Here is a 24722-nt window from a genome sequence, read left to right as displayed (position 1 = left end):
TAACGCTCAAAGAGGAATCCAATTCTTCTCGAAAATACCCAGCATAAATAATACTCCCCTACATTAGAGTCATCGATCGATTCGTCAACAAATGCTATTAAAATTCCTGCTTTCGTCAAACTCGTATGGTTTATTTGGTTTGGTGGAATATTCTCTACATATCAAACATGTCATATTTTCCGCTAACAAATCCATAGCCAATGTCATCATTTGTAAACAATATGCATCGAATTGCCATCCACACTTAATTTTTCGCTAAATGCTCCGTTCGGTGCGTCTGCAGAAAAGAAATGAAATTGGAAGAGAAGAGAATTGTGTTTAGGCGAGCGAGACCACCTTCCCATCACTTTCCACAATCACAACTAAATGGACTTGCGAGCGGGCGCCAGTTTTTATACAAATTTATTTGATATCAATAGCCTGTTTTCAGAGCAATTTTGCGACTATCGAAACAATGTTTCGGGTCAATAACTCCAAGTGTCACACTCTCGTTTTCGAAACATGAAAGACGTAGTTCTACGTCAAAAATCATTTTGAAAATCAAAATTCATTTTTTTTGAAAGGCATGTTTTTATATGAAAACTTTTTTGTTATTTAGAAACATGTCAACATAATGCCAAACGCGAGAATATACACACGAGTAAAACATTATTGTTCAGGAGTCCCCATGCAAAAATGCCATATATTTCAGAAACTATAAAAAATAGAAAGTTGACGTCTTTGACAAAAGTTCATATTTTAATAAGATCGAAAACATTTGTCCAATCCACTGTATCGCTTTAAGGCAGTATTCTAGTCTGGTAATTGGCGAAAAAAACATTTTTTCCTCCATATTTTTAAATTTTTGGCACTCAATAATATACCCTAGAAAGGATTTTCCGAAAATCTCGTTATTTACCGAGTTATAGCCATTTTAGTGATGCGGTATTCAATCTAGTACGACCATAACAGGTAACATTAAACGTGTTTTTCTCGAAACAAGTTTTTTCAAACTGGCCTACATGATATCTCAAGTTCTACTGAGTCAAATCATGTTAAATATATATAAATACAAACTGTATGCATCTCTCTATTGAATGAACCTACAAAAAAATATTTTTTTAATTGTATTATTTTTTTAAAATCGGGAAACGTCTAAAGAAACGTTTTAACAGTATTTTTTCTTCAAACGGTCGCCATTTTGTCAAAAAAGCATTTTTTTGGCCTGACCGAGATTCATGCGATAGCGGCATCTTTGCTGATTCAGAAAATGTTCGGTTTTTTGTTTCAGATAACCAGAAGGACTGGAATCGGGTACGCCATGGTAGAATCTTTTTTACCCCCTCAGTTCATCAGCCTGTAACGAGTCTAATTATGATTTTTTTCTGTTAAATTTTTGCTTTTTTGGTAAAATATAGATACACAAATAATGATTCAATGGATAAAAAAATAGTTTTTTTCTATTTTTTTCGGAAATACGTTTAGCATACATGTGTATACATTAGAATACCCCCTTAAACTATTTTGACTTTAAACAAAATTAGAATTAGTTGATTTTTTTCAAAGAAAACATGAAAAGGATATATTTGGTAAATATTTTTCCCTGTATAAGTGCTAATCTTCCAATGTATGCATGACTTATTTATTTACGACTGAAAATAAAAAAAATACGTTCTTGAAAAAATAAACTTCAATTTTTATAATATTTTTTCATTGTTATTTCAAAAAAAAAATTAAATGAAAATTATAAGAAAATTCATTTTTTTTATCAAAAAACGATTTCGTCCAGTTCATTCTTCAGCTAAAATTTTGTAGGTATTATAGTTTTTGAATTGAAATTTTTGTCAAAATTAAAGTCTTTGAAAAAAGTAGTCTAATTTTTTTTAAGATTCCAAGTATGCAAAGTTGCTTAAACGACCAGTGTCTTTTCACCCAGATCGTTTCTCTGCAGTCTGAGATGGTGCTGCTAATGGCAATATCAAAGTCTAGTTGGCATGAAATTCGTCCATTTCTCATTTTTTCAAGCATCATATTTTTTCCAAAATCATTCATATTTGTATCGGATCTTGCGGCCGTGATATACCGTTCTGAATCATATTTTGGCACTCTGTATTAATAACTTGAAATGCTTAAGGGGGTATTCTAGTGTAGAGACACGAATTTCGGACGTTTTTTCGAACTCCGTAAAAATAAAACAAAGAATATTTTTACTATCCATTATATCATTATTCGTTTATCTATCTTTCAACAATAAAACAAAAATAGGACGGAAAAAAAATATTCATAATTAGAATAGTTACATGCTGGTGAAGTGAGGGTGTTCAAAAAAAAGTTGTGCCATGGCGTACACGATTCCAGTCCTTCTGGTTATCTGAAACAAAAAAATCGAACAGATTCTGAATCAGTAAAGATGTCGCTATGGCATGAACCTCGGACAAGTCAAAAACATGGGTTTTAACAAAATGGCGGCCGTTTGAAAACAAAAATGCTGTTTAAAACGTTTTTTTTTTGCGTTTACCGATTTTTTAAAAATAGTAAAATTAAAAAGTTATAATTTTTTATTGGTTCATGCGATAGAGAGATGTATGCAGATTATTTTCATATAAATTTGACATAAATCGGTTCAGTAAAACTTGAGATATCGTGTACGCCAGTTAGAAAAAAACTAGTTCCGAGAGAAACGCGTTTGAAGTTCATTGTAATGGCCGTAACAGGTTAGATACCACATCACTAAGATGGCTCTAACTAGGTAAATAATAGGATTTTCGATAAGTCCTTTCTAGAGTATATTCTTGAATGCCTAAACTACAGAAATATGGTAAAAAAAAATTTCGATTTTTTCAGATTTCTAGACTAGAATACCCCCTTAATGCCTAGATGATATAACTTTAAAATTAAAATCACAATTGATTCTTTAGAGTAATCCTTTAGCTATGTCATCAGGGCATTAAGCATTAAGTTATTATTACAGAGTGTCCAAAATATGATTCGGAACGGTAGCTTAAGCACGAAAAATGCTACAATTTTTTTATCAGTCAAATATTTCCAAATTCCACTGAACTACATTAAGAGTGTACAAATTTCCGCGACTGAATTAGGAGAAAATCCCTTCAGTATTTCAACCCTGTGGGCCCAACAACAAAAGATAATCAATGGATCGAAATCCGAAAAACGCAAAGTTTTCTTCTCCTATATCTCTGCAGATATGTAGACCACATTGTTGGATTCTGATAGGTCGCTGAACATATTCCATCAATATTTCGTGACCACTCAGAGTTGTCTTAATAGACTTATTGCCGTACAAAAATCCACCCGTTTGATAATTGAAATTGGTATTTTTCTGCGGCTGGTAATATGGAAGATGAATAATGTTTGTGGTCATAAATGAGATTATGTTCTATCTTATTGTCTCATTCAAGAACCGGCAGGATCAATTTCGCAGACAAAATATAAGTGACTTATAATTATCTGTGGATAATTTCCATTAATGTTTATTTCATAGATTTCAGAACATCAGACAAAATATAAATCCCATGGTACAAAACCACATTAGATTGAAAAAAATACACATAAAAACCATAATTGAACCGTTCTCTGTGGATCACAGTTTTCCGTTTTGTTTCTTCAAACGGAAACTTTCCTCATAACTTGCTTCGGAATCATGCGATTGACTAATCCTCCAGAGTCCACCCCTACCAGCATTATAAAATTTTCTACTAAACACCCATATCATGGCTAGATTATTAATATTTAATTTTGAAATTATGTGGACACATACACACACGAGCAGAAAAATCTATTTCGCTCGGACAAGGATCCCAGAAGACACATCACATCACTCCAAACTCCTCAAACCAATCCCTGGGCTGTTAAAACTATGCATATGAAATGAAGGCGTGTGTGTCCACCTCTGATGGCTCCGGCCGGTGCTACACACATTAACATAATTGCGAACGGATGAAGCAGCAGCAGCAGATCCTAATACCGGTTGGTTAATTAATATTTTTGCAATTTTCCAGAGTCACGTTTCAGAAAAATGTACCAATTTTTGCCGTCGCCTTGAAAGCAAGCACTCAATTAACACTTTAATGCTCATTCCTTCGATTCGGGCTGTATCGGACTCTGTCCCGTCGAGGCATACCACGGAACCACGGTTTCGGTGCTGAGAAACCCATCGATTATGGTTAACGTGATAATCTACGGCGATAGAATTCCGGCCCGGCTCAACGTGGCGGTTACTTGAGGTGAAAATTGTTGTTTATTGGCTTGTCTGGCTAACTCAGCTGAGAAGATTTCCGCTCGGAAAAAGGCGAGATTCTTTCATAACTTTGGCCGCTAGCTCAATGGCAAACACGTACCACTGCAAATGTGGTGAGAAATGAAAATGATGACCTTATATGAGTCGAGTCCATTTTTATAACCTAGTTTACCAAATGTCAAATGTTTATGATTAGCATATAGAAAATTGATTTTTTCACGTGCAAAATAGATGTGCAGAACAAAACTTCAAAATTCAAATTTCTTTCTTTCGAACTTTCGAATTTACGCGAGTTACGTATATTCGATTCTACATTTTTTGTGGCATTATTTCATCAGTACCAACTGATGTCTCTCACTTATGCTGACAAGTACGGCTATTTTGAATGTTCAGTAAATTTTTGACAACTGATTTTCTTACACGTGTTTTGGCTCATCTTCGATTTTTGCCTATTGTAAAATTGGGTAAAACAATCTGTATCAAATTTTGTGTGACACTGTCCATTCCCCCTTCCTTTCCAATTACAGAAGCAGAACTTAGTACCCGTTCAGATAAGATCATTACAGGAGCTATTAACATAACAAGGAGGCACTCACTACCAAAGGATACCGTTGCAACATTAACTGGCGCTGTAGTTGTTACGACCCACCATAGGCACTGTTCCAGACAAGGATAATACCGACGAGGTAACGAAGGAATGAATTATATTTTTTTTTATATTGCACTGTAGTTTTAGCTAATTAGACTATTTAGAGTATTGCTTGATGGTGGCTTTTTATCCACTTGAGCCTAATTAAATAAATAAAAGAAAAAAAATGTGTGAAAACCAAAATAAAGTGCGCGAACATATTCTGAATGTTGATTGTGACATCTGGTGAACCTACCTTAGAACGAAACAACGTTTATCGGAGTTTGAAAAAAAATTCTCGGAGGGTCGAAAAGATGTAAACGACGCAAAGCGTGCCGGAAGCCTGAGCACGTCAACAACTGAAATCGAATATAAGTTACCCGTGGGTATACAAAAATCGTGCTACGTTTAGAGCAGCTCTTGTAGATAGAGAGGTCTACTCTATCCCATTCCATAGCATTTCCTAGTCATAGCCGATTTTGCTTCAGCACTACGAAGGGATTTCTCTACAGATAGGCAATAGGAAAAAATAGAATTCTAATTCTACCAGTGTTGCCACATTTTAATCTGTACCAGAAGGGGAAAAATCTTTCTCATCTGTACTTTTTCTTCAAGAAATCTGTACCAAAAATGTGTACCATTGAAATTTTTCATTGCAGAGAAAAATCATAAAATATGAAAAGATACTCATTTGTTCACTAGAAAATATTTTATTTACTTGCTTATTTTATATCTAGATTTACTTACTACAATGTACATTAACATTTGTTAGTTTCGAATCACTCGTCTGTTTGATGATGTTTATACATAGTCTTTCTAAATTTAGATTGCGTACTATCATTCAATAAAATTTTCGAGAAAAAAATCACACGCGGAAAAAAAATCCATACCAATCTGTACTTTTTGACGAAAATCTGTAATCTGTACAGTACAGAATCTGTACCATAAATAACGAAGAAATACCTGTACCTTTTCAGATAAATCTGTACGTTTGGCAACCTTGCCTTGTAGCAAAATAAACGTCAAAATGATTCATCCGTATTCGTGGAGCAATTCACTTTCTACCAGATTGGCAGACCCGAAAGCAATTTTGAATTTTTTAAATTAGAATGAAAATTATCACTCGATGACGTTTAAATACATAGAGGATATAGTCCTGACCAGTGTTGCCACACGTACAGATTAATCTGGAATGGTACAGATTTTTTCGTTATTTTTGGTACAGATTCTGTACGGTACAAAGTACAGATTCAAAAAGTACAGGTTGCGAGTTTATCTTCACCCAAATATGAATGATAGAGTACTTTGGAAAATATTTGAGATGATTAGAAAAAATCGAAAAAATCGAGTACAGGTTTGCGAGTTTATCTTCACCCAAATTAGAATGATAGAGTACTTTGGAACATATTTGAGATGATTAGAAAAAATAGAAAAAATTGGCTATGCATATCTTTATATACAAAAGAAGTATTTTCCCACGTACGTGTAAAATATCATCACGGGAGAACGGTTGATCAGATCTGCACGGTTCATATATTTTTTGAGTTTGTCTTCATCCAAATAAGAATAAAGGAGTACTTTGGAAAATATTTGAGATCATTAGAAAAATTCGAAAAAATTGGCTATGCATATATAAAACAAGGATATTTAAAATAAAAAGGGTAAATTCGAAAATAAGAGATACGCATATTTATGTTTCGCTGTGAAAATCATCATTTAGATCAATTTTAACGATCTGAACGATAACATACAAACTCTCTTGAAATATATTCGTTAGTTTTACTAACCAGAATATTATCTAGAAATAAATTATATGGCAGAACAACGTTTGCCGGGTCAGCTAGTTTCTTATAGGGATTGTCTGAAAGGATTGGTGTCGGACGGTGCGGCGTATGTTGTGTCCCAGATCAACATATTTAATCGTTTGTTCCAGGCTGAAAACCTGAATTCACGATGCTACATGAAGAGCTGAAAGATTTTTATTTGATCATTCTCACTAATATCTGCGAGATCACTTGAAAAGCGACAAGAATTTTAGGTTGGAATAGCAGCAGAACAAATTATCAGAACAATGGACAGCGAAGGGCAGATCATTTCGGAGGATATTTGTCGCAGTTTTTTCGTGGAGCTGATCAAACAAATGAGATGAAGAATCAATTTTGATGAATCACGGCAATGTTAAATCCCAGAAACTTTTTTTCAATTTGAATAGCATTAACGTTGGGTTAGAAGCGTTTCCAGGATTCCACAATGGGAATGTACAAGATGTGGAGAATTCATTCTGTAGCCTAAAGATGAAATTACTGTGTAAGTAAATCACAATTTTATATAACGAGCAGGGTTGGTGGACACAATTTGGAAAGAATTGACTGTTCGTTTGCCTTTTCGGCGCTTCGATGCGTTGTTTGTAGCGTTCTCAATATGCCTCACTTCTCGACAACTGTCGAGCGATTTATTTCTGAATATAATCAGAACAAAAATAAGCTTTGAAATCGGCTCAGCAACGATACGATGAACACTATTTTGAGATCAAAGGATTTGGTCAAACATCGTGATGGCAGCTCGAAAATTTAAAAAAATTAAAGTATGCAATCTAGATAAAAAAAACTATGTATAAGCATCATCAAACACACGAATGACTTGCAAATGTAAAGGTAGTATTTGTAGTAAACAAATGAGCATTTTTTTAATGCTAACAAATTATTTTTTCTCTACAACGAATATTTTCGATGATACAGATTTTTTGAAAAAACGTACAGATGAAAAAAAATTTTGATCCCTCTGGTATAGATTTAAATGTGGCAACACTGGTCCTGACCATAACTCAACTTATTGGTCTATAAACTTTATCCATAACATAAAATCATCATCAGACACGTTCAAGATTTTCCCCCATTTGCGGAGAATGTGTTGCTTTCTCAAACCGAAAACATATTTGATATCGAATATCCATTTCACAATTTTGCTTCACAGAAATGGAACACGAGGCTTATTATTGTTTATGTTGAATTGCGTCGCAAGGTTGCCACATTTGCACAACTCGATTGGACTTGAGTCGAACGGATTACAAAACATAACATTACATAACGAACCGAATATGCCGCCTGGTACAGGCCGATCGGCATTATTCGGCAATGTGCAATGTTCGTCTTGTCCTTTCAGAACTGCCGTCAAAGATATTACATTGGCTTGCAAGGCGTGTTGCTTGGTATAGAAATCTCAACTAAGTACTACTAAAAATTATACAAGTAATACTACGATGAGAAGGCGAACGTTAGGAACGTTAGTGTTATCGAAGAAGAATATTAAGAGAATCGTATGAACGATGTGCGTCTACGATGAATTCTAGATTATTGTTTTTTCTTCGAATCACAATTCCTCGCGTCACTGTGCAGCCGCCTTCTATGATCCTAGTAACACTCGCGCATTGAATCTACACACGTGCTCTCCAGCAAGTGTTTTATCAGGATTGATAACAATAGTGTGATTGTCATTTTGGAAACCGAGCAAATGTGTTTTGAAGTATTTCAATAATTCGTTGTACTCATTCAAAAATACTTTCTGCTCACCAGCGATACGCCAGGCTATAGGCGAAGTGAGGTTACTTGCGAATGTGTGGATGAAAGTTCGATGCAGCGGGCGTGGCGCCATCTGTCATTTGATCTGTCATTTAAATTCGTCCTGTTTGAAAAACGAACGACGGTTAAATCATTTGAATATTGTTTATACAAAAATACTATAATCACGATTATGGGTTTGGGTTTAAAATTTGTGGTTATACGAATTTTTTGAAGCCGAATTTAAGAAAAATTCTGCATAGGGCCACCCTTTTCGGTATTAAATACATAGTAATCGGTAATTTTTTTTAATGTTGATGCCAAATGTTTACAGTTATCTCGAAACAATTTTTTTTCAAAAATCGATTTTTCAGACGGAAAACGACCAAGTCCAAAAAAAAACATTTTTTGACAACAAAAAATAATGGGATAACTGTAAATCTCGACAAGTAATGCAATTTTAAGACATTTGGCATCCAAAATTTTTTTTTTAAATCTCGATTTTCGGTGATTTTCCGTTAAAAAAAAATAATTTTAACGTTTGTGACGCCAGTAAATGAAGTTCGAATGAGCTGATATTTTGCATAGGGTATATTATTGTGCAAATCAACATTTCGTAGCAAGTTCCGAATGAAAAATTTAGATAACTATTTTTATTGGCAACCTTAATCATACTTTTCGTTTCGCATGCCGAAAAAAAACGAAGTCCCAGAGTGCCGATTTTTGACAAAAAAAATATTTTTCGAGATGACATTAGATCTCCACGTTTCATGCCATTTTCAGACATTTGGCATCAAAATTTTTTTTTCGAAAACCCCGATTTCCTTTACTCCCCCATTTTAATGGGGTAACTTTTTGATACTCGAGATGGCCATTTTCACTGGCACCCTAATATAGATGATGAGTTTTTTTTGTGTGGAAATATTTTTCCACACAAAGTATATTTCTTTCACGTCAACTTCAAGCTTTTGTGAATGTCGACAATGTACTTTCGTTAACACGAATTGTTTCAGGATAGATAAATAATAAACGAAAGAAAGAGTAATCATTATACAAGTGTGAACCAGAGCGCTTTTTATGTAGGCTATTATGAAAGCTCTATAGAAAAACTTTGGCCGGAATCCCAGTATAATTATTACGGATAATTTTCATTTTGATGAAGTCTTTTGGATGGCACTAACGTTTCAGTGGAACTTTTTGCCTTCACAACGCAGCATTACTTGCGTCATTTTCATTAGTAGTACTTGGTTGGGATTTATATGCCGAATAACACGCCTTGGATGTACTCTGGAGGGGCAAGCTCTAGAATACGCATGACCACAGTCAGTGCAAGCCGGAAGAATTTTTTGACGAGAAATCCCCCGGCCAGAAAGGGAATCGAACCGGAACTTCCGGCATGATAGTGTGGGACGCTAACCACTCGGCCACGAGAGCACATTTTGATGAAGTAAAAACTATCATTCTATCATAAGATCATTTCATTTAAATCAGGCAAAATTGAGTGTTCGTCAGGGTATCAGCAAACGTGTCAAGAAGCAGGTGTACGGCACGATTATCGCTATCTCACTCTACCTACCGTCACCGCCTATCTCACAATCCCTCTGCTGTTCATGCTGTTCAAAGTTCATCATCGACATCACGATATGTCAGATGGTGGTGAATTGGTAATTCGCGATGACAGTGGCATGGTGTCGACGTCTGGTGGCGACTTCAAATTATTGCCATAATTTGGGTCCCAAACTCGTTAATGTAAACACTATCAAATCAAAAGACACGAAGCCGGTTTTTAAATTTTTAAATTTGAATGAAAATTTTCACATCATGTTATTTAATTACTTGAAACACGTATTTCTGACTTTCATTTGACCATATAGCTATACAATTCCAACATTGTTACTGATTTTTTTGTTATAATATAAAGTTGTCTTCATAAACAATTTTCCTATGAGACTTTTTCACCACCTGCAAACAAAAATGTTTTTAATTTAAATAGAATACCAATTTGATATAGAGAAGCTAATTTTCATTCATAATTTTAATTTTGAAAACGTTCATTCCGTCTAAAAATCAGCTATTCTTTGACGCTTCCCTAAACTAGTAAACGAAGCTCAATGCCGTCAACGCGGATCGATGTTTTGAAGAAAACAAATACTTTTGACGTTTGAGATGTTGGCACCAAAAACATGCCGGGTACACAGCAACTCCATACAATTCACTGACTAAAAAGTGTCCACATATTCATCGCTTGTTTACGTGAAGAATATAATTTTTTCAGGCACTTGGCACTTGATTTGAGAGTGTATGGATTTCTAGCTGTCCTGACGCAAGGTCTTTAATGAAGAATAATAAGATGGGAAGGTTTATATAAACATGTTTATAATTACATAAGTTTATTCAAATATTAATATTGCCCTTTTTTAACTATTCAGTGCAATTTTATCCAAATTTGGAAGAGAAATTAATAAAGAAATGTTTTTTTTGAATATTTTTTTGAGATGGTTATTAAAAATTCATGATTATTTTTGCTTTATTATTAACCCCTATCATTTTGACAATATGTTCAAAATTGCGACCAGATAGAATTTGGTGTGAAAGAGCGAATTGTGGAAAATTTTCTAAGCTTATAAAGTTTTTCTGTAGTATTTAATCTCTGAGTTTGTTTGAATGTCCGATTGAATTTGATTCATAGAAGAATAAGATTTCATTTGATATGACGATTTTTGAAATCGACTCAATGGTTGAAAAGTTATGGCGTTTTGGAAGAAATCTTACTTAATCAGCAAAAGGCCCCAGTGGCATGTGCTGTACACAAAAGTCGTCTCCATTCACATGAATTTTATATATTTTTTTTCCAATTCTTAACTTTCAAACTTATTTCAAGAATCGACATATCATATCTTTCTATTAATCCGCAAACATGCCTAGTTGTAACTTAAAAAAAACAAACTCATAAACGACAAAAGAGTCTTCGATTGTGTATTTTTTTATATTTTTTACAGTTTTACAGTACACATTCGCTTATTGGCGCTTTTTTAGTTGGAGTGCTTTTTAATTGGCGATTCGCTAGTTGGAGCACGCGCCAATCAAAAAGCAATCATCCGTCATAATTGTATGTCAGTTTTACTCTGTTGTTCCAATCCCATTTTTATTGAAGGGTCTTTGAATGTTATGTGAATATATACAAATATAAAGTGGATTATATCACATCCACTATTCAAGGAAGTTAATGATTCTTATATTTTCTAGCATCAATCCAAATGCAGTAATCCTAATTATTATTATGGCCGCACTAAAAGACATGAAAAACAACAAGAAAAACGCGAGCTTTGAAATTTGTGAACTATTGTAGTATTACTTCAGCCATTCCATGCCAAACTGATATAGTGGTTTTCAGATTTTCGTGAAAATTGATAGCTAGTTGTTTTTTTTGGGTGATTCGATTTTATTCACTTTTCCCAAAAATAGCTTTTATAAACTAATAACTTTTGAACCACTAAGCCAATTCAGATGATCGACACATCAAATTGAAGTTAATTAGCTAGTTTTTTTTGGAAAAATATCAAACTTGCAAGAAATTTTTGGATTTTTCTGATTGTATTTGATTGTATCCATTTTTTATTGTTTACATGGTTTCGGGACCAACGGCGCTATAATTTTCTATATTTTTTCTTGAAAACTGAGGATTTTTTACACATTTACTTTTTTTACTCAAAATCAGCTGTGTTCTTTTTTCTTTTTTGAGTTATAATTTTAACCGAGATGATCGATATATCAAATTAAAGCCAATGAGCTAGAATTTTTTGGAAAAATATTGCACTTGCGAAAAAATTGAATTTTGTTTTCGCGATTAATAATTGTGTCTGTTTTTCATAGCTTACATGGTTTCGGGACCAAGGGCGCTATTTTTTTATATTTTATCTTGAAATCTGAGGATTTTTTACTTAACACATTAAAAAATCAGAGATGTGTTCTTTTCGTCGTGAGTTATGATTTTTCAAAATTATAAATATATATATATATATATATATATATATATATATATATATATATATATATATATATATATATATATATATATATATACGCTGAAAGTGCTATGGACAAATATTATAATGCATTTTATCGGTTTATGTATAATGTCGTTATTATTTGCATTATCAAAATAAATCCATATGTATTGTAATCATAACTTCTTGTGCTATTCATAACAACATTTATGGTCGTATTCCACCAACGATGACAAATATGTAATTTACGAGTGAAGCTTCGCCATAGAAACTGGACATTGAATAAAAAAATTATATATATATATATATATATATATATATATATATATATATATATATATATCGCTGCTGCTTAGATTGTTGTTGGCTATTTGCAATCTTTGGCCTATCTCATGATCCTTGTCATGAATGCGTTGAGAGCATGCATCTTCTAATGTTCCCATTCTTTGTTAACAGCCAGTTGCACAGATGTTTCCTTAACTTCTCCCTTCTCCGAGTCTGAAACGTCCCGTTTCAGTAGGGTTTTGACTGCGTTTTCATCATTTTTTGACTGCGAAGTGTTATGCCTCTTTAATACAAACAAGTTCAAGTCGGACTCAATATAAATCCATGGCAGAATGTCCGGTACAATCATCAGCTCGTGTAGAGTAGTCCTGAGCGGTACAATCATCGGCTCTAGTTGATGAGTTAGGGAAACACTCGTTCTTGGTGAAATCTTCAAGACGGTTCTTATCGGATATGCGGCTACACTTCTTAGTGGGAAAATTCGTCCGGTTTTGTTGATGATGGCGATGGTGGCGGGCATTTTTAGTGTTGTGTTTCTCACTTGTAAAGGTTTAACAAAAAATATATAATAACTCGTACTATCTAATTGTAGAATCGATACAATGCGAAAAATTTCCATATGATCGTGAAATGCTGATGGATTTAGATTTGAGAACTCATAGATTGGATCTAAATTTGTTAGAAAAAAAATTTTTTTTTTTACTTTACTTGTGACGAAATTCAGTTTTTTTATGGGAAAAATTGTCAGGTAAATCGAAGTTTAACTAATTATATGTTTGGAAGATATGCTGTACGACTCTAGGAATACTCAATTGAAAATAATTTAAATAATTCAGTCAAATCTAATAATTCAAATTCGGCAAAAAAATCAGCCCTTTTTCTGCTTCTTTTTGTTTCATGCTGATAGGAATAATTTTAAACCTAACTTACTCATTGTTTTTCAGAAGACTACTTTCAGTCTGTTAGACTATTTATGATTTCGCTAAAATTATTGTTATCTAGATGTTTTATTATTTCTTCAATTTATGATCTTATACAATTCGGTGATTTTGATCTTCTTCTATTTTTGGCAATAGAATGTGAATTGAAACATGAATGTTTTTTTTTAAATTTGCCGTTCTATTTTTATTTTATAAGGTACTAGAAGAGTTTTTTTAGTCGATTTTAGGGCACATTTTATTGACTTATATCGCTGGGGCTTTTTTATGATTAGTAGACCAGAATTTCTACTAGAATCATTGTATTGTATGGATATAGTTGATAGAAGCGGGCAGAAAGAATTTTAGAATTTCCTGGAAAGGGAAAGAATATGATTATTGTTATGGTAGAAGTAATGTTTGGTTCATTTAACATTTTAGATGTGTTCGGTTCGCATTTATTGTGATGGTTGTTTTACTTTGAGATTTGTCTTATTTTACCACAACATTCATATCGCATTCGTTTCGATATCAAAATAATTTTGCCAAGTTGAATGATTTTTCTTCACTATCCTTGATATCGTAAGGAGCTTCTAGACGCTTGAAATCTGGGGGAGATAATATTGTATTATTATGTAATATAGATGATTTTAAAAACATTTCATTAGTTGTCAAGTTTCCGAATTTGTGTCTGTAGCAACGAGATATTTCGTTGCTTGTTGAGCGGAACCTTTCAACGGTTCCATCACTTCCGTTGTTTTTATCAAGTTTATGTGAGGGTTGCTGAGTTCTGGATTTCGTATAAGTAAAATTTTCGATAATTTCTGCGTGATTTTGATTGATTCCCGTTTGTACTGTTCTATTTATTCGCTCTTTCCTATAATTATGCTCTTGTTTGTTTTGGAGATTTGTTCGATTGCTTGAATACATTTTGTTGTGTAAGTCAGTTTCTAGAATAACTGGATTACTACTCGGGTTGAATAATGAAACATTTTTCGTATTAATTATGCTTGGATCGATTTGAACATTGTGATCAGTATAAGAATTTTGTGTTTTGTTCGATATTAGTGTTTTTCCGCCATGAATATTATTGATCTGAAAGTTCGTTTCAGTTCCGTTAAAAGTTTTTCTGTTCATAGGAATTCTCAAACTTCCTATTAGTAGCTCGTTGGATACGGTATCGATGATAGCGCCCAATGATTTTAAAGATTCGTATCCGATTAGACCATCAAAAAATTTATGAAATCGAAATAAAAGAAATTTCTGCCTTGGTAGTGATTTATAGTTGAAGAAAATATTGAGCTCACTAAATTTGTCTATATTATGCGATCCGGAAATGTTTTTAATTAGATGAGGTACGCAATTAATTTTCATTGTGGGGTGAATATGCTCTGGTGAAATATAATTTTTATTAGAGCCAGTGTCGACAAGAAATTTTAGATTTCCAATTTGTGTTTTAATATTCAGATATGGGAGAAAACTGTTTTCTTTATCATATGAAAGAGGTCTGAATCCCTCTGAAAATTTTAGATTTTGCTCTGAGAAATTATGGTTTTGTTTGAGGCCAGATGAAATATATTTGTGGTTGGGGTATGAATCCCACTGAAAATTTAGGTTATCCCTTAATTCGGGAGTGTTTTGAGTAATAGCGGATTTATTTAATGAATACTCGTTATAGTTAAAGGCATTACTGTCAGGAGATACTTTACCTACGTGTTCCCTATTGTGGATCTCTTCTTGGTAATGAATTCGATTGTTTTGAAAAGGTTGGAAATTGGGGGTAGAACGTTGATTATAATTTGTTTTTGTGGGTTGTTTTTGATTAATGAATCGCGAAGAACCTAACTGATTAGTATTAATTAATGAAGGTCGATTTTGTTTGTGATCTGTTCTGAAAGGTTTTTTGTGCATGAAATATGATTGCTGCTGTGATTGTTCTTTAAATGAATTGTTTTTCGCAAAAGGGACCATTCTTTGTGGAAAATTTTCACGTCGTCTTTGTATGGCATTGTATTGATCTAAAGCACTTTCGTAGACTTTTAAAAGACTATCAGGTCGATAAATGCGAGTTAATGACGATAAATTCGCATGTAAGCCATCTATGAAAGCATTTGTAATCATGCTCTCGTATGTTTTTATAAGAACTACAGCGCATACTTTTGTCTCGTCGTTCAACAAAATTTTCGCCTTTATATCAGCTAATAAGTTTCGGCACTCTTCATAATACGAAGTTAAATCTTTTGAACCTTGTTTCAAGTAAGGGATACTTGTACAAAGTGTGGAAAGATCTCTTTTGTCGCCTAAAGAATATTTTAAAGCAGATTTAATTGCCGACCAGTCTAATTTTGTATGACTATTTACAAGAGCGTCATTAGCTTTATCTATAATTTTGTCTCTGATGATGCTCACCCACAAAGGCATTACATCATTAATCAATTGTTCATTGTTAATTATGTTCTTGATGAATTGGATTTTTTGATCCACCGATTCTAGCCATGAAACTAGCATTTTCGGCTCTCCCGCGAAATTTGGGATCATTTTAATAGGATCAGGGATCCTTAATTTATCAAAGTTATTAACCGCGTTCTGGGAGTGATTACCCACTAATGGTAATTCCAAATTCGAAAGTCGCATATGCTGTTTTTCAAGCAAAAGGATTATTTCCTTTATTTGTTTTTGGATTGATTCCGCCATTTTGCGAGTAATCATCCGTTTATTAAGCTAGTTCTATTTGTATAAAAAAAAGCATAAAACTTTAAGACTGAATACGCAATAAATGCGGTAAATTGGATCACCATTTTTATTGGTCTTAGTAGTAAATAGTAGAAATATATAAAATATTACTTACTTGGTGCTCCGGCGAAGGCGAAAGATGTGTTTTCCTCACTATATCACACTCGTTTTACACGTTTAATGTTTAACACACACCACAGTTCAATCAGTTCTTAAAGTTCATCGGTATTCCCCCGATAAAAAAAAAACACTTAAACGTTTCGCGGCCGGAACTACCGACTGCGCCAGTTAAAGACCCGATCCGGGCTTTCGGATTTAAAGAGTACTCTACTCTACGACATTAGGACTAAGACTAATTTATTTACAGATTTGCTACAACGTTCAACCTTTTCTTCTCTTGCCACGCCAACATGCTTATCTCCGTCTCCTCCGTTGTTGTGGTATTGCGCTTCTGTTTGTGTTCCTCCAGTTTCCATCTTCATCGGTTTGTTTAGGATTCCTGCATTCTCGCTTTCGTCGTGGGAGTCCTTATCGCTGCTGCTTAGATTGTTGTTGGCTATTTGCAATCTTTGGCCTATCTCATGATCCTTGTCATGAATGCGTTGAGAGCATGCATCTTCTAATGTTCCCATTCTTTGTTAACAGCCAGTTGCACAGATGTTTCCTTAACTTATATATATATATATATATATATATATATATATATATATATATATATATATATATATATATATATATATATATATATATATATATATATATATATATATATATATATATATATATATATATATATATATATATATATAATTTTATTCAATTTTCAGTTCGTAATTTCCATCCCATTCGCCGTGTTTATCATGATGATGCTAACATTAATAACATTATATATGAACCTCCCACCGTTATAGAGACATCTTAACATTATGTTTAACGTAACCGCGTAAACCATCTGTCAATTTTTTCACTGTTTACATTTTCTTGCCACAAATCGTTGCCACTTTTTTCTCTCATGTTCCACTTCTCTTCTCTGTGGGGAGGTTAGGAAGGTTGGCATCTTTGGTGGTGACAGTTCTAGTACATGGTTCGAATTAACAACAAACACCAATAATCAATAACATGAAGATTTTTTTTTGTTAAGAGTCTGATAGACGACTCGGGACAAAATTGCTTTCAGCCGATTTTGCATCAATGAATTTTAGAGATGAAAAAATAAATAAATTTATACAATTGAATCGTCCATCGTGAAAGTTTAACACACTTTCACATAGTCTGCAGTTAATACCCATCAATCACATCCAACGAATGTAACTCCGGCTTATCATAGTGGTTATTCCAGCCGTTTTCATTAATCCTCCGCATAAAAAACGCATCAGACCAACCAACCGTTAAAGAACTAGAACAAGTTCTTTCGCCAAGTTCACTTCAACCGTCACAATTCCTGCTTATTCACGTTTATTTGCTACACGCCCGACAACAGCTCAGAACGGATGAATCAAGTGACCCATCATTCCGTCGTCGTCGAGGGAAAAGCAACCGAGAGCCCAAAGCTGCTCGGCAAAGTGTACCATCGAGAGGGGAGCTCACCGGAAAAAGCCTGGTCTGAATGCAAAAAAAAAAACGAGAAACACACATAAAATTAGACGCTACTCCGAGGAGAAGACACCGCCACCACAGAGGACCGCAGAACGTGTTTCCTCCGACTTTGGTCGGCGGTCTTTTCCGCCGTCGATCTTCCGCTTCTGATATAGCAGTGGGAGAAAAGTGGCGCTGGGACAAGAATCGAGCAAACCGAAGCGTCTGTACTAATTTCCATTATGATGATTATTTTGATTTCAATATAATGGCGCATCAGCGCTTAATGTTGCTGCACAATTTTTCATTTCTTTTATCGCCTCGGGTGGTGTTTTGAATGGATGGGAAAATTAGTTGTGTTTGTTGTGTTTGTCTTCCACTTCCACAATATTTTTGGGGGGAGCGCTCTCAAAAAACGGTTGTCCGTTTTTAAAATGTAAACGCAGATAGTAGGTGGCTTGTAGCAGTTTCGACAAGTGCTGGCTGGTTCGGAATACATTATCCGGTTGGTAGGTTTCTCACCAAAAATAAAAGGAATGATAAAATTCGTGGCGAGCTTGTTCGTCGCTTCTGTCAATACACTCAGCAGTAAAGTGAAGCAAAAACGGATTGATTTCTGCTTCCCGATAAGCTATTCATTTTCTACGTCATTTTTCTATCCTCTTCCATGGAAGCAACCGGAGTGCCAAGCTCGTGCACAAAAACGAACAAATTTCCCAGCTTTTCGTACACGAGAGCGTATCAGGATTCTCCTCCTTAAAAAGGATAAGCTTTACTCGAGGATAAATGAACCATTTTTCTGTGATATCGATTGATATAAAAAAGCGATTTCTTCTGAAGGCGAATAAATAGGTGTAACTTATCCCTTTTTGGAGAGAGGAAAAAAAAGCTTTTCACTCCACGTTTTTATCTCCATCGTTCGAAGCACTCCGAAAGCTGACGGACTTACAGTTCATGTGGACAAGTATTCCATAGTGGGAATTTATTAACAGAATTAAAATTTCCGTCAGTAATCCATCATTCTCGATTAGATGTTTATTGAAAACAAAAAGTCAACTTTTCGGTATTTCTACCGCCAGCGAAAACCATCAGAAGAAATGAAGAGTGGCTCACTCTAGAAATTGAAAAGACGTCATTCCCAGTCGCCCAACCAGTGAACGACAGCTAAGCGAACCCTTCCTCTTAACCGAAAGGAAGAAAGATATACGAAAGGAGATTTGCCAAAATTGATACGAAATAAGCACTAGTTTTGTTAAGCCATTTCGTGCCAATTGGGAGATAGTTGCTTCCCCGGCGGGTTTCTGGTTTCGGTCCTTCCATGCGATGAATGAGTGGTTCCATCTCTCAACGGGAGCGATATTGAAAATTGCTCGCATTGAACGGAACGATTTTCCAATTGGTATTAAGAAAGCGAGTAGAATAGAATGATGTGAAGATCGGTTCCTTGGTTTGAAGATTAGAGAAAGTTCGTTGCGATTACTCGAACCCATTGTTATTTTTTTTGACATGGAACTACGTCTAACCGAAATGTATGGGGAGTAAAATGAAAACCTAAACACAGAACATGCAGGAAAAAATGAAAGATTTCGAATGTTTATAACTCGAACATTTCTAACTGGATCAGAAAAAATGTTTTCATCAATTGATAGGAAACATTTCTAGGCATCTATCACAATTAAAAAAATATTATTTTTCCTAAGATAAACAATTGAATAACGGCAAAATGTGAATCGTTATCTAAACGCCCTAACTGTCCCGTTTTGGTTGGCCCGATTTACAGTTTCCCCAACACAGCCATCAAAACCAAGGTGCCTACATTACATGACATTTGTTCAACGGACAACAACCAGCTAAAAAAACACTATTACAAAAGAAATCATGAAAACCCCACCTGAAAAGAAAAAAATGAACAAAGAACAAATAGCAATCGAACCCAGCAATACACAAAAGGAAACGAGAATGGAAACTGAAATAAATTCAAATGAAATAAGGCTACAGTCACCTAGTGAGCCAGCTTCGCCCCCCGTTTATAATTACAGGTAACCTTAACGCTCACTCCCATACTCCTATACACAGCACACACCTTGATAGAAGAGGAGCAATAATTGGAGATTTCACTTCAGATCACTCTATTCACATTTTGAATAATGACCAACATACCAGCTTACATTCTTCCACTGGACTTACTACCGCCATTGATTTGACTATTATTTCTAGTCAACTTGTTTCGAAGCTGTTATGGAATGTCTATGAGGACAACTGTAATAGTGATCACTTTCCCATTATTATTTCCCTTGTCCAATCTTCTGAATGAATGAATGAAGTCCCACTAAAGGGTGTGTCACATTAAATCGCATCACGGAAAAAACGCTGTAGAAATTCGCCCAGTAGACCGATCCTTTTGAAAATTTTTGACAGTAAAATAAAAACTATTAAACAACTCTTGGCATTTTCTTTTTATTCATACTTCGAGCCCAAGCCCGTATGCTCGCACCTTCCTCTTTACCCCGTCCATAAGGTTCCGTACAACGTCAGGTTGTAGTTTTTTTTTGAACAGAAATCCATTTTCTCTTGAAGTCCGCCTCCGATTTGACAACTTTTGGGTTCTTCCGGAGGGCCTGCTTCATAATCACCCAATATTTCTCTATTGGGCGAGGCTCCGGCGCGTTGGGCGGGTTCATTTCCTTTGGCACGAAGGTGACCCCGTTGGCTTCGTACCACTCCAACACGTCCTTTGAATAGTGGCACGAAGCGAGATCCGGCCAGAAGATGGTCGGGTCTCGTGCTGCTTCAATAGTGGTAAGCGCTTCTGTAGGCACTCCTTAAGGTAAACCTGCCCGTTTACCGTGCCGGTCATCACGAAGGGAGCGCTCCGCTTTCCGCAAGAGCAGATCGCTTGCCACACCATGTACTTTTTGGCAAACTTGGATAGTTTCTGCTTGCGAATCTCCTCCGGAACGCTGAATTTGTCCACTGCGGAGAAGAACAACAGGCCCGGCAGCTGACGAAAGTCCGCTTTGACGTAGGTTTCGTCGTCCATTACCAGGCAATGCGGCTTCGTCAGCATTTCGGTGTACAGCTTCCGGGCTCGCGTCTTCCCCACCATGTTTTGCCTTTCGTCGCGGTTAGGAGCCTTCTGAACCTTGTATGTACGCAGGCCCTCCCGCTGCTTGGTCCGCTGGACGAATGAACTTGACAAATTCAGCTTATTGGCGACATCCCGGACCGAATTTCTCGGATCACGTCTAAACTGCTTATCTACGCGCTTGTGATCTTTTTCACTGACGGAGCATCCATTTTTGCCGTTCTTCACCTTCCGGTCGATGATTAGGTTCTTGAAGTATCGTTTTAGTACTCTGCTGACCGTGGATTGGACGATTCCCAGCATCTTACCGATGTCCCGATGTGACAACTCCGGATTCTCGAAATGAGTGCACAGGATTAATTCACGACGCTCCTTTTCGTTCGACGACATTTTTCAAATTTACGAAAAATTGACAGTGAAGCATGGCCAACGTGATCTATACACTCTTATCTGATTATAAGCGAAAGCTGAAGATATAATTCCTAAAAATTAAATTTCTACAGCGTTTTTTCCGTGATGCAATTTGATGTGACACACCCTTTAGACCAAGGTGTAAATTTGAATTTGCAGATTGGACTGGCTATCAGTTGGAGACTGAAAGCCGCCTCTTAGCCAAACAGGATTGGTCTGCAGAAAACTCTTCTCAGGCAATCCTTGAAATTGCTTTAAAACATATTCCAAAAACCTGTGGAAACCCTGGAAAATTTAGGAACACCAACTCGAATACACTCTGTCCAACTTCCATGAGACCAGGTTGATGATCTTGCTGCTTTGTAAACAAACAATGCTTCAATTTATATTCTAGTGTGTAGGTATTGGTGACTACCACACATTGTATGATTTTCATATGTGTGTGTGCAAGCGATGAGCGTAAACGAAATGGGTACTGGCGTGATTTACGGAAGGAGGAACAGTATTTTTCCACCAGGAATTTTGGTGGAGACTCGTGCATGGTTTGGGCGGGATTCTGTGCAACCGGAAAGCTCAAGATTGCTTTCACATCATTCAAGGATTACATACATGTTCTGGAATCTTCTCTTCTACCGTTTTTGCGTGGATATCGTCACAAAAAACTCATATTTCAGCAAAACAATGCTACTATTCATACCAGCAAGGAAACTAAACAATGGATTAAGGATCAAAAACTTATTTTCTTGGATCGGCCGGCTCGCTTTCCAGGCTTGAATCCAGTTGAAAATCTTAGGGGATCCTTGTACGTAGAATCTACATTGAGGGAAAACGGTACACAACTATTGAAGAGCTCAATGTCGCAATTTCGGAAAAATGGAAAAAATTCAAGAAATCCGTTCAGCAGAATTTGGTAAACAGTATTCCAACACAAATTTTCCAGGTTATTAGTCGAGGCCAATTATTGACATGTAAATCTGTCGATCATTTTGAATTTTTCATTGATAATACTTGTGAATTCTGGAATGGAATTATAGAAATTGGACAGCTGAAATTGTCATGTTTAAGCACAATAAATAAACAAAGAACTCTTTTGAACGAAACTGACGTTAAATATACATTATTCTAAGCATTTAACAATGTATCTTGTTGAAATTCTAACGGTTTGTGTTGCAACGAACTATAATCAGGGTGGTCTTATACAAGTTGGACATTCTGTTGAAGGGATTCCAGAAGGCGCGTAGCGAAGCTAGATCTGCCATAATTGAAGCCAAACAAGACCATTGGGCCATGTTTGTTGAGGATATCAATCCTCAAACGTCATTAAAAGACTTATGGAATAAAATTGGAAGGCTAAATGGTAAAAAGAGAAGAAACCAATATAATCTCCTTATTGACGATCAGTACACTATTGCCCATAAAACAATAGCAGAAGCTTTTGGGGAACATTTTGCCAAAGCCTCATCCAACCATAACTACAAAAGACTATTCAAAACCAGAAAAGCCGAATACGAAAATGAGCCCATTGATTCCAACTCCGATTCTGAATTTGATTACAACAGGGACTTCTCATTATTGATCTTGAGTGGGCTTTCAGTAGAGCCAACCAAGGCTCTGCAGGACCAGATGAGATTTGCTATCCTATGCTGAGAAACCTGACCTGGAAAGAAGCTGGAAAGAAATTTGATAGTTTCACTCCCGAAACCAGACAAAAACCAACATCTTCTAAACAATTTCCGACCTATAACTCTTTTGAGATGTGTTGGAAAAGTTCTTGAAAGGATAGTAAATCGACGCTTAAACGAGGCTTTATCGCCAACCCTCTTCATAATTATTATGCGTTTTGCAAAAAATTCAGAAAATGTAAACAAAAATGTTGTAAACGAAAATGATTATGCATATGACATTGTGCTAGTTTCAGTTAGCGTCGCTGCATCAGCAACAAGGAAAAGACTTCAAAAAGCAATTGATTCAGTTCAAAAGTCCAAAGAGTTGCAGCTGCGAACAGGGTCAAAAGAAGACCCTGTTCGCAGCTGCAACTCGACTTTGTTCTGTCAGAGTTGGTGATAAGTCCCAACCTCGCCGCTTCCCTCTTGTAAGGCCTGAAGGCCTCCTCCACGGCCCTACGGTCGATACCGATGTAGTCCGCAAAACCAAGGAGCATGTGCGATTTCGTGATGATCGTACCGTTTCTTTGCACGTTTGCTCTTCGTACTACTCCTTCAAGGGCTATGTTGTACAATAAGTTGGAGAGCGCATCCCCCTGCTTCAGTCCATCTAACGTTACAAACGCGGCTGATGTCTCGCCAGCTATCCGCTCGCATGACATCGATCCTTCCAGTGTCATATGACTCAATTTAATTAGTTTCATAAGAAACCCGTGTTCCAGCATAATCTGCCACAGCTCGTTTTTTTTTTCACTGAGTCGTATGCCGCCTTAAAATCTACAAACAGATGGTGTGTCTGCAAGTTATACTTCCGGAACATGTCGAGGATCTGTCATAGGGTGAACATTCGATCCGTCGTGGAACGCCCCTGTCGATAACCAGCCTGGTATTCGCTGACGAAGGATTCCATTAGCGGTCTCAATCTGAAGAACAGGATACGGGAGAGCACTTTGTATGCGGAGTTGAGTAACGTGATGCCCCGATAATTGCTACAATCGAGTCGATGGCCCTTCTTGTAGATAGGGCATGAGGCCTTTCGACCAGTCGTTCGGCATTTGTTCATCCGCTCAGATTCTCAATATGATTTGGTGTATCGCATCGTACAGCCACTCGCTTCTCGCTTTTAGAAGTTCGGCCATCCTTCCCAGCGGCCTTGCCGTTTTTCAACTCACTAATCGCCTTTTTAACCTCCTCTTGTGGGGGTGGCTCCACAGCTTGTTCGTTATTCATAATCCTCATCCTGTTCCTGTTTTGCTCATCTTGCTCCTCACCGTGCAAAAGCGCCTGAAAGTGCTCCTTCCACCTGGCTGCAACCATTGGTTTTTTAGTAAGCAGGTTGCCGTCCTTGTCATTACACATCACCGGCGCGGGGAAATTCCTGCTTCTGACTCTGTTGACTATTCTATAGAAGCTCCGCACGCTGGCGAGCACCTGCTCCTCGTACTCGCGCTTGTTCCGACGGTGGACTTCGGCAGCTCTTGCCTCCCTGTACGAGGTATGGCTATTAAATAACGAGACTGGTTGCGAAAAAGGGTTATATTTTAAAAATTACGGTACAACGATATGCTCCCCTTCAATATACTTCCCTTGGCTACTCACACACCTTGTTTTTTCCATTGTTCG

The 24722-nt window shown here is 36.1% G+C and overlaps 1 protein-coding gene across 6 annotated transcripts in view; it reads right to left on the bottom strand.

Annotated features, from left to right (window-relative positions):
- Positions 1-24722, bottom strand: part of LOC129779357 (hemicentin-1-like) — an 866908-nt gene that overhangs the window by 426833 nt on the left and 415353 nt on the right. Inside the window, exon 1 of one of the 6 annotated variants that reach the window (XM_055786774.1) lies at positions 16480-16703. The exons of the other annotated variants lie outside the window; for them this stretch is intronic. Coding sequence (XP_055642749.1) covers position 16480 — 1 coding nt within the window. The 5' untranslated portion in view covers positions 16481-16703. Of the gene's footprint in view, positions 1-16479; positions 16704-24722 lie in introns of those variants that run through there. 6 annotated transcript variants of the gene reach the window in all.

Source organism: Toxorhynchites rutilus, chromosome 3, assembly GCF_029784135.1.
Source record: "Toxorhynchites rutilus septentrionalis strain SRP chromosome 3, ASM2978413v1, whole genome shotgun sequence".
NCBI lineage: Eukaryota > Metazoa > Arthropoda > Insecta > Diptera > Culicidae > Toxorhynchites > Toxorhynchites rutilus.
Note: the sequence above shows the minus strand (reverse complement) of the source record. Positions and strands in the feature narration are given on the sequence as shown.